This window comes from Paroedura picta, chromosome 5 (assembly GCF_049243985.1).
Source record: "Paroedura picta isolate Pp20150507F chromosome 5, Ppicta_v3.0, whole genome shotgun sequence".
Classification (NCBI taxonomy): domain Eukaryota; kingdom Metazoa; phylum Chordata; class Lepidosauria; order Squamata; family Gekkonidae; genus Paroedura; species Paroedura picta.
This window is the reverse complement of record NC_135373.1, coordinates 129,224,711-129,240,727: the sequence shown is the minus strand read 5'-3', so window position 1 is coordinate 129,240,727 and position 16,017 is coordinate 129,224,711. Positions and strand designations below refer to the sequence as shown.

The following is a 16,017-nucleotide window of genomic DNA, read 5'->3' as shown; positions in this document are numbered from 1 at the left end:
TATACTTCAGCAGGCTGACCCTTCTCCAACTCATGATGGACTCAAAGTCCCAGTTCAGGGCATCAACAGCATCCAGGAGTCAGGCAGGAAGGAAAGGTGCATATTCGCAACACTGTGGCCCAGACCTACAGAGGAGATTGTGACAATACTGCCCATGTGGCAAGACATATCTAGTACTGAGGATCTCTGAGTGCACATGTATCTGCTGCAGCTGATCAAGGAAGGTCCCAGAAAGAGCTCTGGAGGAGGGTCACATCCCCCTATCATCTTACCGTGTCCTGGACTTGACTTGGGTTGCATAGCTTATTTCTTTCTCCTCCCAGATATCTTCCTCCTCCTCCTCCTCATTATCGCCAAATGGCTGGATACGTTCACTGCAGCATGCTTCAAACAGGGACGCATTGGGCTACAAAGGTCAACAATGGGTTACTCCTGAGAAGGGAAAGCAGCTGGTCACAGCAAATTTATTTTTATTATTTCAATGTATTGCCCGCCTTTCCCCAAAGGCTCGAGGCATGTTAGAACAGCTAGATAAAAACCCCAATAAAACCCCTTAAAACATACATAAAAACATAACAATACAAAATGCCAGTGAGATGCAAGGGGCTTCCCCAGGATGCAGACTTCATTTTATTTATTTTATTATTTTGGGATTTCTAGACTGCTCCCTTGTGTTTAGTCGTCTCACGGCAGTTTACAGTACAGTCTGTGAGTACATATAAAACCAAAATACATAAACAGGCTTCCTCGGGAGGTGGTGGATTCTTCATCTTTGGAAATTTTTGGCTGGAGAGCCATCTGATGGAGAGGCTGATTCTATGAAGGATCAAGGGGGTAGAATCATAGAGTTGGAAGGGGCCATACAGGCCATCTAGTCCAAACCTCCTGCTCAACGCAGGATCAGCCCTAAGCATCCTAAAGCATCCAAGAAAAGTGTGTCTCCAACCTTTGCTTGAAGACTGCCAGTGAGGGGGAGCTCACCACCTCCTTAGGCAGCCTATTCCACTGCTGAACTACTCTGACTGTGAAAATTTCCCCCCCGAGATCTAGTCTATATCGTTGTACTTGAAGTTTAAACCCATTACTGCGTGTCCTCTCCTCTGCAGCCAGCAGAAACAGCATCCTGCCTTTTTTACCGCTGCATCACACTGCCTGCTCATGCTTAGTTTACAATCCACAAGTACCCCAAGGTCTCGTTCACACATGTCCATGTGGTAGTTGGTGCACCACATGCCACATTAGTCTCAGGAGTGCTTGCTCCCAACATAGGAGACAAAGGCACGACTGCTTGTTCTATCTGCCCTCTCAAGTCACTGCCAAGCAGATTTTACAAGTCGCCACACTATGAGCTTTGCCAAGACTCAGGAGAGGCTGCAGTCATGACTGTCAGCAGATAGCAACTCTCTCTTTCTGTCATGGGTGAAAGGGAAAGAAGAAAAGGTAAAATATTGAGGAAGAAAAAGTGAAAGTACTGAGGAAAAGGCCTCTGGAGGGAAATCCCACAGCACTGATCTTGCCGCAGCAAAACAAGTTGCTCTACAAAGAAGTTCCCAGAGAGGTCTCTACCATGCACTGGCCAGAAAGGAACTGAGCAGGAAAGGATTTCATAGGATCCTAGAGCTGGAAGGGACCTCCAGGGTCATCTAGTCCAACCCCCTGCTCAATGCAAGAACTCACAATTACCTGCCCACCCACAGTAACCCCAATTTCATCCCCCAAGTGATCCCTCCACCCAAAACCTCAAGAATACACATAGAGCGAGCTACAGAAATCTAATCTGAAAGTGACCATTGCATGGATCACTGTGGCTAGTTGATCCAAGGACAGGTAGCGTTCTAGTAGCTGTGCCTGGTGCAGACGGAAAAACGCTGTCTGATCTGAGCCTCCATGGAAAGTGAGGTATCAAAGATCACCCCCCAAATTCCTGGACTGTGGTGCAGATATCAATTGCATCCCATCCAGGCAGGATAAATGTGCTTCCAAGTCCTGCCCCCTTCTCCCCAGGCACAGAACCTCCATTTTTGAGGGGTTGAGTTTCAGGCGACTCTTCCTGATCCATCCAGCCACTGCTTCTAAACAACTGGCAAAAGTTTCTAGGGGGAGATCCATCCATCCATTAGGAGCTGGAGATGGGTGTCATCCACATACTGGTGACATCCTAGCCCGTAATGGTGGACCAACTGGGCCAGAGGGCGCATATAAGGTAGAGGAGAGTATAGCTCGCTGTGGCACCCAGCAAAGGAGTGCAAAGGAATCTTTGCTCCCCTCCTGCCACCCTCTGCGACCTGTCCTTCAGAAAAGAGGTCAGCCAACTCAAAGCTGTATCCCTATCCCCATATCAGCAAGGCGGTGAAGCAAAAGCTCGTGATCAACCACATTAAATGCGGCCGATAGATCTAATAGCACAAAAATGGCTGACCCGCCTTGGTCCAGTTGGCACCGAAGATCATCCATTAGAATGATAAGCACAGTCTCCACCCCATGGCCAGGATGGAAGTCAGACTGGTATGGATCCAGGGCCACAGTTTCCTCCTGTCAGGGCCTTTTCAATCCTGGCCCCTACCTGGTGGAGTGAGCTCCCAGAAGATCTATGGGCCCTGGCAGGACTCTTGAGTTCCGCAGGGCTGCAAGATGGAGGTCTTCTGCCAGGCATTTGGATGAGCCTGGGTAGGGATTTCGGGGTACAAGATCGCCTCCCTGGACACAGTGTTAAACTGTGCCCAGAGCCATTGGATGATCTACCCTCAGTTCCTATTATTTTTTATTGCCAATCATATGCTGTCATCTGGACTGACTCCAATGGCCCGAAGCATGGGGAGAAGTTTAATTATGTACCACCATATTATCATATGAGGTGGCTGGATGGAGTCACTGAAGTAGTCGGTGCAAACTTAAATGGACAGGAAGGCCTGGAGGATCATTGGTGGAGGACAGGAAGGCCTGGAGGATCATTGTCCATGGGGTCGCGATGGGTCGGACACGACTTCGCAACTAACAACAACAACAACATGTGGTTTTATATTGGATATCTTGTTTTATGTTATGTTTCTTTTTGTGAACCGCCGCAATCCAGTTTGCTCGGAGCAGCGGCATATAAATCCAACAAACAAACAAACATGGGATAAATAAATAAATGGAATAACTAAATAGCCAAACAAACAAACAAACAAACAAACAAACAAACAAACAAAATGCCAGGAGCTGACCCAAAGCAGCCGTCTCAACTACCTTACCCAGGAATGCAAGATGAGAGACTGGCCGTTGATTTATGGGATCCTGCGGATCCAAGAATGGTATTTTCAGAAGAGGAGGAATCACAGCCACCTTCAACCTCTGAGGGAAATCTCCCGAAGAAAGGGAGAGGTTAACAATCTCCCTCATGGAATCACCTATCTGCTGGCCACTCGGTCTGAGAAGACAAGATGCACAGGGTTCAAGGGAGCTCAAAGAACTTTCCGGAGAACTTGCAGAACCCTTGTCCATCATCTTTGGGACCTCTTAAAGGATTGGAGATGTCTCGGAGGACTGGAAGAGAGCAAACGTTATTCCGATCTTCAGAAAAGGGAGGAAGAATGACCCGGGAAACTACAGACCAGTGAGTGTGACCTCTGCTGTGGAGAAGTTAATGGAGCAGATATTAAAGGGAGTGATCTGCAAACATCTGGTGGACAATTTGATGATCCAAGGAAGTCAGCATGGATTTGTCTCCAACAGGTCCTGTCAGACCACACCTGGAGTACTGTGCGCAGTTCTGGAGGCCTCACTTCTAGAAGGACGTAGATAAAATTGAAAGGGTACAGAGGAGAGCGACAAGGATGATCCGGGGACAAGGGACCGACTCCCATGAAGATAGGCTGAGGGACTTGGGAATGTTCAGCCTGGAGAAAAGGAGGTTGAGAGGGGACATGATAGCCCTCTTTAAGTATTTGAAAGGTTGTCACTTGGAGGAGGGCAGGATGCTGTTTCTGTTGGCTGCAGAGGAGAGGACATGCAGTAATGGGTTTAAACTTCAAGTGCAACGATATAGGCTAGGTATCAGGAAAAAAATTTTCACAGAGTAGTTCAGCAGTGGAATAGGCTGCCTAAGGAGGTGGTGAGCTCCCCCTCACTGGCAGTCTTCAAGCAAAGGTTGGATACACACTTTTCTTGGATGCTTTAGGATGCTTAGGGCTGATCCTGCGTTGAGCAGGGGGTTGGACTAGATGGCCTGTATGGCCCCTTCCAACTCTGATTCTGTGATTCTGAGCACGCTGTTGCCCTCACTGACCCTAGCAATTTGTCCACGGAGCTTCCAGTTCTGGTTCTATAGCAACCGTGGCAGTAAGTTCAGGGTGGAGAGACAAGTCTGCACAAAAGCCCGCTAAAGCCAATTCACTACTCTTTGGGCGCTCTTCCTTGTGGGCGGTCGGTGTCTGAACGACCCTAAACAATTGGGCCTGGTGAGAGCCGTTGGATGCGATTTCAGAAGTGAAGTATTCACGCTTTAGTCCTTTTCACCGCCATCTCATACGCCCCATAAATGTGCGCTGAAATTTCCTTGCCGCCTCGTTGAGAGTCTTCCGCCACACTCTCTCTAGTCGTCTAACTTCCACTTCTTTCCCGAAGCTCCGAGCAAAACCAAAGAGCTTGTTTGAGGCAGGGCGAAGAGGGCACTCAGGAGCAATCTCGTGGATACTGGCCAACAGGCAGGGCTGCCAGTCCTCCACCAAGGCCTCTAACGAGATGCTGGAGGGGTTCGGGTGCCACAGAGAATTCAAGAATCTCTCAGATCTCTCTCCACAACCCCAAAAGGGAGGGGATGGCATCCGCAGCCAAGCCTCCAGGGCATGGTGGGTGGTTTGACCATGGGACGATGTTATTGTGAGTGGGTGGACAGGAAGGGATGTGTCCATGCTTGGTTCTTGTGGGCCTTTCTTGTATGCCCAGGGAGTTGCTGAGTGCCACTTTGTGGTTGGGAGGTGAATTTTCTCCAGACCAAACTGACCAAGGATTGTTTTTTTGTTTTGTTTTTTGGAGGGGAGGGGGGCATCATCTGGACATGAAATTTGGGTCACTTTGGGTGGAAAGGTAGTTGTGAATTTCCTGCATTCTGCAGAGGGTTGGACTAAATGACCCTGGAGGTCCCTTCCAACTGTATGATTCTAAGACATTAGTTGATCTTTTTGCATTTGCTGCCCAGCAAAAAAAAAAAAAAAAAAAGAGGGTGAGAGGGATAGATAGACTGCATATGCAAACAGCTTAGTAACACCCCCCTATCTAGCTCAGGACACCTACACTGCCTCCTGGCAAAAGACACAGCCCTGCCATGATTTATCTAGAGGCATTTGTCCCTTCCTTGGGACACTGAAGACTTTGGCTGTTACTCCTTCAACCTGTGAACCCACGCAGGACAGATACTCACACTGTCGTCATCTGCATCGATATTGAAGCTGATTTCTGCAATCCTGTCAAAAGGAGCACTAGAAAAGAAAGAAAGAGACACATTGGTCAGTGGCAGCAAAGCTGAAATGGGGTGCAGAAATGCCTCCCTCCATTCAAACGTTGCTGTGCAGTCCTCCACAGACATGCCCCTCCCCCCCTCAATAACCAAGGAGCTGGACCTGAGCAGGGGAGGGTCGTGTTCAATCATCATCAAAACCACTCTGAGTTTAATTTATCTACATAAAGCTCAGGTAGACTCCAATGCAGCACTCTGACTGAGGAGCTTTACAAACTGGGTGAGTGGGTGACACTGTGGCAAATATTGTTCAAAGGAGGTAACCGTTAGATGATGCACCCTGCAACCAAAAATCCCCCAGTTCAAGTATATGCTTCTGGGGACTGCACTTGCTTCAACTGAGAGGAAAAGGGGCCTTGAAGATGCAGTGGAGAACTCAAGGAAAGCATTAACTCAATGTCCCTTAGCAATGAAAAGGCAAACTCTCTGTTGGGGATGATTTGGTGAGGAACTGAAAATTAAACAGCCAATATTATTATATCTTTGCATAGAAATATTTGTAAAACGGTGTGCAGTTTTGGTCACAATATCTCAAAAAAGATATTACAGAGGGCAGCCAAGATGGTTAAGGGGATGGATCACCTTTCCCAAGAGGGAATGCTGACGAATACTGGACATTCCAGTTAAGAAAAGATAGCTCAAAGGGGAAATTATACTGGTTTCTAAAATGATGCAAGGGGTACAATAAGAACATTTCTCTCTCTCTCTCTCAAAATATTACAACTTCAGGGAATCTGATGGGCAGCAGAGCCAGGATGGACAAAAGGAAATATGTCTTTACACAGAAAAGGGTTAAAATCTGGAAGTTGCTCATGGGGTCTAGAGAGATGCGTGGAGAATAGGTCTATTATTTTTTATTTTATTTATTTATTTATTTAAAAGTTTTTTCCGGCCACTCCCATGGAGGCTTGTGGTGGCTAACAATAAGCATAAAACCCCAATAAAATCCCATAAAACCATTTAAAACAATCTAAGAAACCCAAACAACCAACCATACAGTCAAAAACATAGACCACCCAATGCTCTGCGGTGGAAAAAAACAGTCCTATCCACTGAAAGGCCACGGGGGGGACAAAGGGGCGGATCTTTATTCCTTAATCTGCCAATAGTAGCCCAATAGGGCTCAATGGGGGGGGGGGGAGATCTTCTTCAGTGCGCCGGCCTCAACCATAAACCTGGTGGAAGAGCTCCGTCTTGCAGGCCCTGTGGAATGCAGACGCTACTAGCTACTATGAGTACTACTAGCCATGGTGGCCTCAGAGATCAGAGGCAACAAGACCCAGGATCCTGGTGACAGGAGGCAACGTCAGAAGGCGGCCTTGGGCTCTGCGCCTGCTGTTGGCGCTGGTCTGATCAAGCAGGGGGCTCCTCAGTTTCTTTTCGGGGGAAGAGGAAGGCCTCAGTCCTTATGCCAACCTTTCTCAACTTTTTTACTGTTGAGAATCCATCGCTCCTATTAAAAAAGACTATCAAGATCTGGGGTAGAAGCTCAAGCAAATGGGGGCACAAGTGGTATTCTCTTCAATCTTGCCTGTCAAGGGAAGAGGAATGCATCGGGAGAGGAAGATAATGGAGGTGAATCAGTGGCTGCATAGTTGGTGCCGGCAGGAGAGATTTGGTTTCTGGGACCATGGGATAGGCTTTCTTGAGGAAGGCCTACTAGCACCTGATGGACTGCACTTATCGAAACTGGGGAAGAATGTGTTTGGCAGGAACCTGGGGAGATTCATCAGGAGAACTTTAAAGCCACAAGGGGAAGGAGACGATCAACCTAGAGAGTGTATGGAAGGAGACCGATCGGGGCAGCCCAACCGGCAAGGCCAGCTTATAGGGAACCAAAAGTAAAAGGATTCAGATGGCTTTATACTAATGCCCGAAGCATGGGCAATAAAAAGGAAGACCTGGAACTTCTCGTGCTGATGGAAAGGTATGATCTAGTAGGCATCACAGAAACTTGGTGGAATGATTCTTATGACTGGAATGTAATGGTGGATGGATATGAACTGTTCAGAAAAAACATAATAGATTGAAGAGGTGGAGGAGTGGCACTGTATGTGAGGAAAGGGCTTACCTGTCAGTGGAAAGCATCTGGGTGAAAATAAGCGAGGGGAAAACAAACAGTGTGGTGGTTGGTGTCTGCTACCGACCTCCTGACCAACGAGAGGATGTGGATGCTGCACTTTGTGAGCAGCTTGAGAAAATATCCAAACGGCAGGACCTTGTCATCATGGGTGACTTCAATTTCCCAGATGTGTGGATGGAAAGGTATGATCTAGTAGGCATCACAGAAACTTGGTGGAATGATTCTCATGACTAGAATGTAATAGTGGATGGATATGAACTGTTCAGAAAAAACAGATCGAAGAGGTGGAGGAGTGGCACTGTATGTGAGGAAAGGGCTTACCTGTCAGGAAATTCTAGTGAAGGAGAGTATATCTACAATCGAAAGCATCTGGGTGAAAATAAGCGAGGGGAAAACAAACAGTGTGGTGGTTGGTGTCTGCTACCGACCTCCTGACCAACGAGAGGATGTGGATGCTGCACTTTGTGAGCAGCTTGAGAAAATATCCAAACGGCAGGACCTTGTCATCATGGGTGACTTCAATTTCCCAGATGTGTGGATGGAAAGGTATGATCTAGTAGGCATCACAGAAACTTGGTGGAATGATTCTCATGACTGGAATGTAATAGTGGATGGATATGAACTGTTCAGAAAAAACAGATCGAAGAGGTGGAGGAGTGGCACTGTATGTGAGGAAAGGGCTTACCTGTCAGGAAATTCTAGTGAAGGAGAGTATATCTACAATCGAAAGCATCTGGGTGAAAATAAGCGAGGGGAAAACAAACAGTGTGGTGGTTGGTGTTTGCTACCGACCGCCTGACAAACGAGAAGATGTGGATGCTGCACTTTGTGAGCAGCTTGAGAAAATATTCAAGCGGCAGAACCTTGTCATCATGGGTGACTTCAGTTTTCCAGACCAGTAAGTCTGACCTGGAGCAGATATTAAAGGGAGCGATCTGCAAACATCTGGAGGACAATTTGGTGATCCAAGGAAGTCAACATGGATTTGTCTCCAACAGGTCCTGTCAGACCAACCTGGTTTCCTTTTTTGACCAAGTAACAGGTTTGCTGGATCGTGGAAATTCGGTTGATGTCGTTTACTTGGATTTTAGTAAAGCTTTTGATAAGGTTCCCCATGATGTTCTGATGGATAAATTGAAGGACTGCAAGCTGGATTTTCAGATAGTTAGGTGGATAGGGAATTGGTTAGAGAACCGCACTCAAAGAGTTGTTGTCAATGGTGTTTCATCAGACTGGAGGGAGGTGAGTAGCGGGGTCCCTCAAGGCTCGGTGCTCGGTCCGGTACTTTTTAACATATTTATTAATGATCTAGATGAGAGGGTAGAGGGACTACTCATCATGTTTGCAGATGACACCAAGTTGGGAGGACTGGCAAATACTCCGGAAGATAGAGACAGAGTTCAACGAGATCTGAACACAATGGAAAAATGGGCAAATGAGAACAAGATGCAATTTAATAAAGATAAGTGTAAAGTTCTGCATCTGGGTCAGAAAAATGAAAAGCATGCCTACTGGATGGGGGATACGCTTCTAGGTAACACTGTGTGTGAACGAGATCTTGGGTTACTTGTGAACTGTAAACTAAAGATGAGCAGGCCATGTGATGCAGTGGTAAAAAAGGCAAATGCCATTTTGGGATGTATCAACAGGGGCATCACATCAAAATCACAAGATGTCATAGTCCCATTGTATACGGCACTAGTCAGACCACACATGGAGTACTGTGTGCAGTTCTGGAGGCCTCACTTCAAGAAGGACGTAGATAAAATTGAAAGGGTACAGAGGAGAGCGACGAGGATGATCTGAGGCCAAGGGACTAAGCCCTATGAAGATAGGTTGAGGGACTTGAGAATGTTCAGCCTGGAGAAAAGGAGGTTGAGAGGGGACATGATAGCCCTCTTTAAGTATTTGAAAGGTTGTCACTTGAAGGAGGGCAGGATGCTGTTTCCGTTGGCTGCAAAGGAGAGGACACGCAGTAATGGGTTCAAACTACAATCAGGAAAAAAAATTTTCACAGTCAGAGTAGTTCAGCAGTGGAATAGGCTGCCTAAGGAGGTGGTGAACTCCCCCTCACTGGCAGTCTTCAAGCAAAGGTTGGATACACACTTTTCTTGGATGCTTTAGGATGCTTAGGGCTGATCCTGCGTTGAGCAGGGGGTTGGACTAGATGGCCTGTATGGCCCCTTCCAACTCAATGATTTATGATTCTATGATTCTAATCCCTGAAACATTATACAGGCTTCAAAAGATATTTTTATCCCCCCCCCCCCCGATTTGTATCCCGCCACTCTCACTAGCAGTGGCTCATGATGGATAACGTTCATTCCCACAGTAAAATCACAACAGAACAGTTAAAACCCCCATTAAATCACCCACCCATCCCTGCTCAACAGACTCTTTAAAAAGTGGCTCAATGCAGGGTAGGCAGGTGGATCGGTGGCTCCAGGAGGGGTCCAGAACTTCCTTGCTCCAGCCTCAACGAAATACCTGGTGAAAGAATTTCATCTTGCAGGCTCTGAGGACCTGAGCTAATTCCATCAGGGCCTCAGCTCTCCCAGGAGCTCATTCCACCAGGTAAGGGCCAGGAATGAAAAGGCTCTGGCCCTGACCGAGGCCAGGCAAACTTGTCATGGGCCAGGGGCCTCCAACAGAGTCACACCCACAGAGTGCCATGCCCTGTGGGGGGGGGGTAAGGAGATAGGCAGTCTCACAGATATGTAGAAGAAGAAGAAGAAGAAGAGTTGGTTCTTATATGCCGCTTTTCCCTACCCGGCTCAAAGCGGCTTCCAGTCGCCTTCCCTTTCCTCTCCCCACAACAGACATCCTGTGGGGTGGGTGAGGCTGAGAGAGCACTGATATCACTGCCCGGTCAGAACAGTTTTATCAGTGCCGTGGCGAGCCCAAGGTCACCCAGCTGGTTGCATGTGGGGGAGCGCAGAATCGAACCCGGCATGCCAGATTATAAGTCCGCACTCCTAACCACTACACCAAACTGGCTCTCTGTGGGTGTCCAGGCCACGGATGGCCTCAAAGGTTAACTGCAAAACCTTGCAGCCCATATAGCTGCCTCAGCACAGGCTGGATAGGGGCCCTCCAAGGTGTTCCTGTGAGGAACATTCTGCACCAGCTGCAATTTCAGGGTCAGGGACAAGGGTAGGCCTGCATAGAGCAAGCTACAGAAGTCCAATCAGGAGGTGACCGTTGCATGGATGGCTGTAGCAAAGCATCCAGTGACAGGTAGGGCACTAGCAGACTCACCTGGTGCAAATGGAAAAACACCATGCGGGCTACTACTGTAACCTGGGCCTCCACTGAAAGGGAGGTGTCCAGGATCACACCAAAATTTCTGGCCATGGGTGAGAGCTGCACCCCTGCCAGAGTGGGTGGGCACCCTTTCTGTTCCGTCACCTTGCTGCCCAGCCACAGGACCTCCTTCGTGGAGGGGTTGAGTTTCAGGCGACTCTGCTCTAGCCCTCCAGCCACGGCTTCCAAACAACTGGCAACAGTATCAAGGGAGGGTGGGAGGGAGTCTGGACGGCTGGGTGTCATCCGCATATTGGTGACAACCCAGCACGTAACTCTGGTCCAGCTGGGCCAGAGGGCGCATGAAGGTGGTAAACAGAGTGGGGGAGAGGACTGTGCCCCGAGGAACCTCACAAGGGGCTTGAGGAGGCTGCGACAACTCTATCCCCACAGCCCCCCTCTGTGTCCGGTTCCATAGAATGGAGAGCAGCCATTGCTGGGCTATCCCCCGAATCCCAGCAAGGTGGCAGGCTAACAACTCGTGGTCAACCACGTCAAACGTGGCCGACAGATCTAACATCATGAGGATAGCTGAACAGCCCCATCCAGCTGGCGCTGGAGAGCATCCACCAACATGACCCCTTTGCCAGGATGGAAGCCAGACTTGTATGGGTCAAGCGCTGAAGTTTCCTCCAAGAATGCCAGGAGCTGGTCTGCAGGAGCCTTTTCAACCACCTTGTCCATAAACGCAAGATGCAAGACTAGGTGGGAGTTGGCTGGGTCCCGCCAGTCCAGCACTGGTTTCTTCAGTAGAGGATGGACCACTTTCCCCCTCAGAGATAGGGAGAGGTTGGCAATATCACGCTGATCCGTTGGTCACTCGTCTTGAGCAGCCAGGATGGACAGGGATCAAGGGGACAAGTGGTCACGTTCACCAACCCTAGCAACTTGTCCATTTCAGTAACAGAGAGCCGCCTTAAAAAATCAAATGTATCCCCCCCCCCCCCCAAGACAACCAAGGGGCCTCCAGTTTTCTTTCTGTATCAGCTGGGGCAAGGTGGTCATGGTGGAGTGACAAGACTTCCTCCACGCTCCGTCTGGCTGTCTCACTGCCCTCTTCCTCTCCTGCAGCTCCGCCCGTTTGAGGTGAAGGTGGAGGATGGTTGGGAAGCGCACCCATGTGTACATGCCCACCCAGGGCCCCTCCTCTTCCACCCCCTTCAGGCACATCATTGGCCATTTTCTGATCCAGCAGAAAAATGGAATACTCCAGCTTCCCATAGTCACATGCAATTTCTGGCATCACAAAACTGCCTGTTCCCCATGGAGATCACATATGGACAAAGATCGCTGGCAACCACACACCATCAGCAGCCACAATCCTTGCACACATCCAAGAACTTTCTTCAGTCTGAAGGAAGGAAGCCGGGGCAGGCCAAAGAACGGGAGTAGCTGTTCATGCCCGTTTCCCACCCTTCACATTTCCTGGATCTGGAGGCAGTTCTGTATTTAAAGGAACTCCCAGAAAGAGGCACAGCTCACTTGATATTGTCATCCTGGTCAGCAAACTCCTCATCGTTGAAGCCAAACTGATCCACAAAGTTGGCTGTCATTTGTTGAATCTGGTACTCAGAGAATGCCTGTGGAAACAAGCATGCCGTCACATCCCTCCTTCCAGCCCTCTTGATGCTCCAGAGCAGCAGGCACATGGCTGAATATCCAACAATGGGGGGGAGCGCTGTGCTCTCCTATGCACCTCACAAGAGCATAACCGCGCCCAGCCCGGGGCACTCTAAAGACCTCCGAGGACAGGCATGTTTCTACAGCTCTACCTCCAGCCTTCTGACCGCCAACCTCAAAATGTAGAAAAGCTGTGGGTCCCAAGGTGAAATCCAAATTCAAAGAAGGCACAATCTAGGGCCAATCAAGTAACACTGCAGCATGTGAGCCTCGGAGTTCCTCAAAAACAAAATCCATTCGAACAACATTTATAACCTCCGGCCTAAAGAAGAGCCTGATGGTCTCAAAAGGCTCACACATCCAGCAAGCCATCAGGGGACAATAAAGTGCCATGGCTGGCGAGCCTTCATTGGGGGAGGGGGGACGAATGCACGGGACCGAAGGCAGCCCACCTCCGCCTCCTGACCTCGGAAGCCAAAGTATGCAAGATGAATAAAGCAATACAAAATGCATACTTCTCTTGGGTCCAAACACTTATTCCTCCTTGCCTTATACTCCACCTTTCCTCAGTGATGGAATGTGAGGTGTGCACATGAACACATGGTGTGGCCTTAGATGGTGTCAGGCTTCTAGCCTCTCAAAGCAGGCCTTGTTTCCTCTGACTGATCGTGACTATCTCTGCAGGGTTGCAGGTGGGGGAAGGTCTTCTCTATCACATAGTGCCTGATCTTTTTACCTGGAGGGGCCATGGTTGCATCAGGGACCCCCTCCCCATTTGTACAAGAGCTCTCTCATCCATGCAGAGCAGACACAGCTTGGCTTTGCTTGTGCAAATAAGTGGCCTCCTGTGTCCTCTTCCCGTCCAGCCCCCTCCCTCAACACAGCAGGCTTTCCTTCTGATGCTGGTTCCTCAAGTCCATCTGACCTTCAGGGCCTTTGGTGAGAGAACCACCTCCACAGGAAAGTCCCAGATGCAAGCAAGTTATGTGGCATTCCTTGTCTCTTGCAGCCTGTATCCAGCCCAGTTCTACTGTGAACCCTGAGCAGGCTTTGCCTTGCAGCTGGTACACAAAGAAAGTCCCAAGCACAATGCCAGTCGCAATGCCCCCATCACTACCCAATGGGCAGGGTTACCTGCTGGAGAGAGAGGTCACTGGGGAAGGCGGCCTCAAGATCCTCGTCCTCGCTCGAAGAGTGCAGGTGGTGGGTGCTCACCTGGAAGGAGTGGCCAGGGTAAGGAAAATAGCCATCAGCGTTTGGCCTATCACTACCTCCTCCTCCCCCTCCTTCTGCCCCCAGAAACAGCAACTGCCTGAACAGGATCAAGTTGGGGCCTTGGGAAGAAGCCCAGCTCTTTTTCAAGCTAGGCAACCAAAACCCAGCTCCCTACACTGGAAAGGGAGCCTCATGCTCAGCTGTTCACTGCAGAACTACACCTCAAAAGCCACTCCCCCATCCCAAAGTAAGGCAGCTACTGGTATTACTCACCAAATCCACCGTGTTCCGTCGATTGGCCTCAGTCAAAGTCTCCTCCACAAAGCTCTCCCACCGGCCTCTGCAATCTTCAGGAAGCCCTGGAAGGAAAGGAAGCCTGTTTCTCCTAAGTACAATTCCCTGGTCGGCAGGACTCTGCTTCCCAGGCAGGTGTCGGGCCCGTGTGGACCAGGACTGTAGCATGCAGGGATAGAAGACTTAGCCCTCCCTCGTGGCCATTTCCCAACCTGAAGCAGCCATGGGGGACAGTTAGTAAGGAGCCAATCAGTATTTCACCCTGACCTGGTCAGATCTCAGAAGCTCAGCAAGGCTGGCGTTTGCCAGAATTTGCATGGAAGACCAGCACCAAGGCAGGCCATGGCAAGCCACCTCTAACCGTCCAGGGGGTTGGACTAGATGAACCATGAGGTCCCTTCCAACTCTATGATTCTATGATTCTGTGATTCAATCGCATCTAGGTCCCGTCTCTCAGGGTTTACCGAGGGGCTGCAGACAGTAAAAACCCAGAGGAGGCAGCCAGCTTGATGGTGGAAAAGCATTTGCTAGATCTCGTTTTCAAGCCCTGTTTGGGACAGCAGAAGCAGCAAAGAAACAGCATGTTTGCACTATTGTGGCAGGACTCTGCTGCTGCTGCTCTGACAACTGGATGAGAGGTGTGAAAGCAACAGAAATGAAATGTCTCGCAGAGAATCTGAGCATGAAGCCCCAGCAGCAAAAATTGGTCTCGGATTCCATTTTGGAGAAATTTACAAAACAGGAAACAGGAAACAGGAAATTTACAAAACACACATGAGAGGGTTCTGGCTGACCCCATAAAGTGGGAAATTTAACCATCTGGCATCTCAGGGCTGTCCAATCCGGTTGTAAGGGCATGTAGGGTGTGACTTGCTATGTGATGTTTGCTTCTGGAGGAGTAGCCCTGATCACCAGTTACGGCAGGGATTACCCAGTCCAGGTGTGTGCCATGTGTAGTGTGTTTGATGAGTGTTAGGTCATGTGTAGTGCGTTTGATGAGTGTTAGGTCATGTGTAGTGTGTTTGATGAGTGTTAGGTCATATTGAAAGCCGTGGAGGGATCTCTGATGGGTATAATTAATGTGTAGGTGCTACTGAATTAGGAAGTGAACTGATTGGGGGTTAATGGGGGAATGAACTAAGGTTAGTCATTTGGGTTAAGACAAAGTAGAGAGGGGTGGGTTGAATTGATTTGTTGTGATTGAATTGATTATGGGCTGAGGGTGGGTAACTGGTTGGCTTGATGGCATGATAATCAATAGATTTAATCAATAGACAATCATTATATTTAAATTAGCTGGGTACACAGTGATCACTTTGAGATGGGTGGTGGGCGGGCTAAATTACTTGAGTTGTATAATCACTGGGGGAGTAGTAGTTTTGGGTGAATGCCTTCCCCTCCTCCCTTTTCCCCATTTCCCTTCTCCCCCCCTTTTGCAACTAGAGTTCCCGCCCGCTGAATTATTCCCGCTCGTATTCCCCACTCATTGGGATGTTTTCTGCCTATTCAATGTGGCCCCTGGTATTGGTTTGGCCTGGTTCTTCCTGAGAATTAATTATTAAGACTGGTTTTGGCCTAGTAGTTCTTCCCACCAAAATATCCGCCCGCCCTTGAAGTGAAGGTTCCCCCCTGCCAAGATCCCCTCACTTGGGAGTCAAGGCCCCCCACAAGATTAGACCTGTTCTCTGGTGTGCCTCTTTCCGCCCCCACCTCTCCCCACCGTTCTGCGTACCTCTCAAATTAGCTTTCCTTTCACGTTCCCCTCTGACTCACAGCGGCAATGTTGTGCCCGGTGGGGCCTGGGTGGGCTGGTGCTTGAGCAACAGAGTCTGGAGGTCTGGTGTGGCTGTGGGCGAAGGCGGCTGACATGACGCCCTGGGAGGCACAGGGTTGGGCAGCGATGATTGGGGCAAGGGTGGCTGGCTTTGGATGGCCTGGTCAGCATCAGCCATGGTCCTATTGGGGGGCCCACAATCGTGGTTCTCTGGCTGCACTCGATGAGCTT

General features: G+C 49.3%; 1 protein-coding gene across 9 annotated transcripts in view; it reads right to left on the bottom strand.

Moving 5' to 3' along the window:
- PPP6R2 (protein phosphatase 6 regulatory subunit 2) overlaps nt 1-16,017 on the bottom strand; it is a 108,183-nt gene that overhangs the window by 25,246 nt on the left and 66,920 nt on the right. For all 9 annotated transcript variants that reach the window (XM_077340619.1, XM_077340625.1, XM_077340618.1 and 6 more), the window contains 5 exons: nt 13,992-14,077; nt 13,638-13,718; nt 12,366-12,463; nt 5,402-5,459; nt 273-406 (listed from right to left, as the gene is read on the bottom strand). In XM_077340619.1, coding sequence (XP_077196734.1) covers nt 273-406; nt 5,402-5,459; nt 12,366-12,463; nt 13,638-13,718; nt 13,992-14,077 — 457 coding nt within the window. The remainder of the gene's footprint in view (nt 1-272; nt 407-5,401; nt 5,460-12,365; nt 12,464-13,637; nt 13,719-13,991; nt 14,078-16,017) is intronic.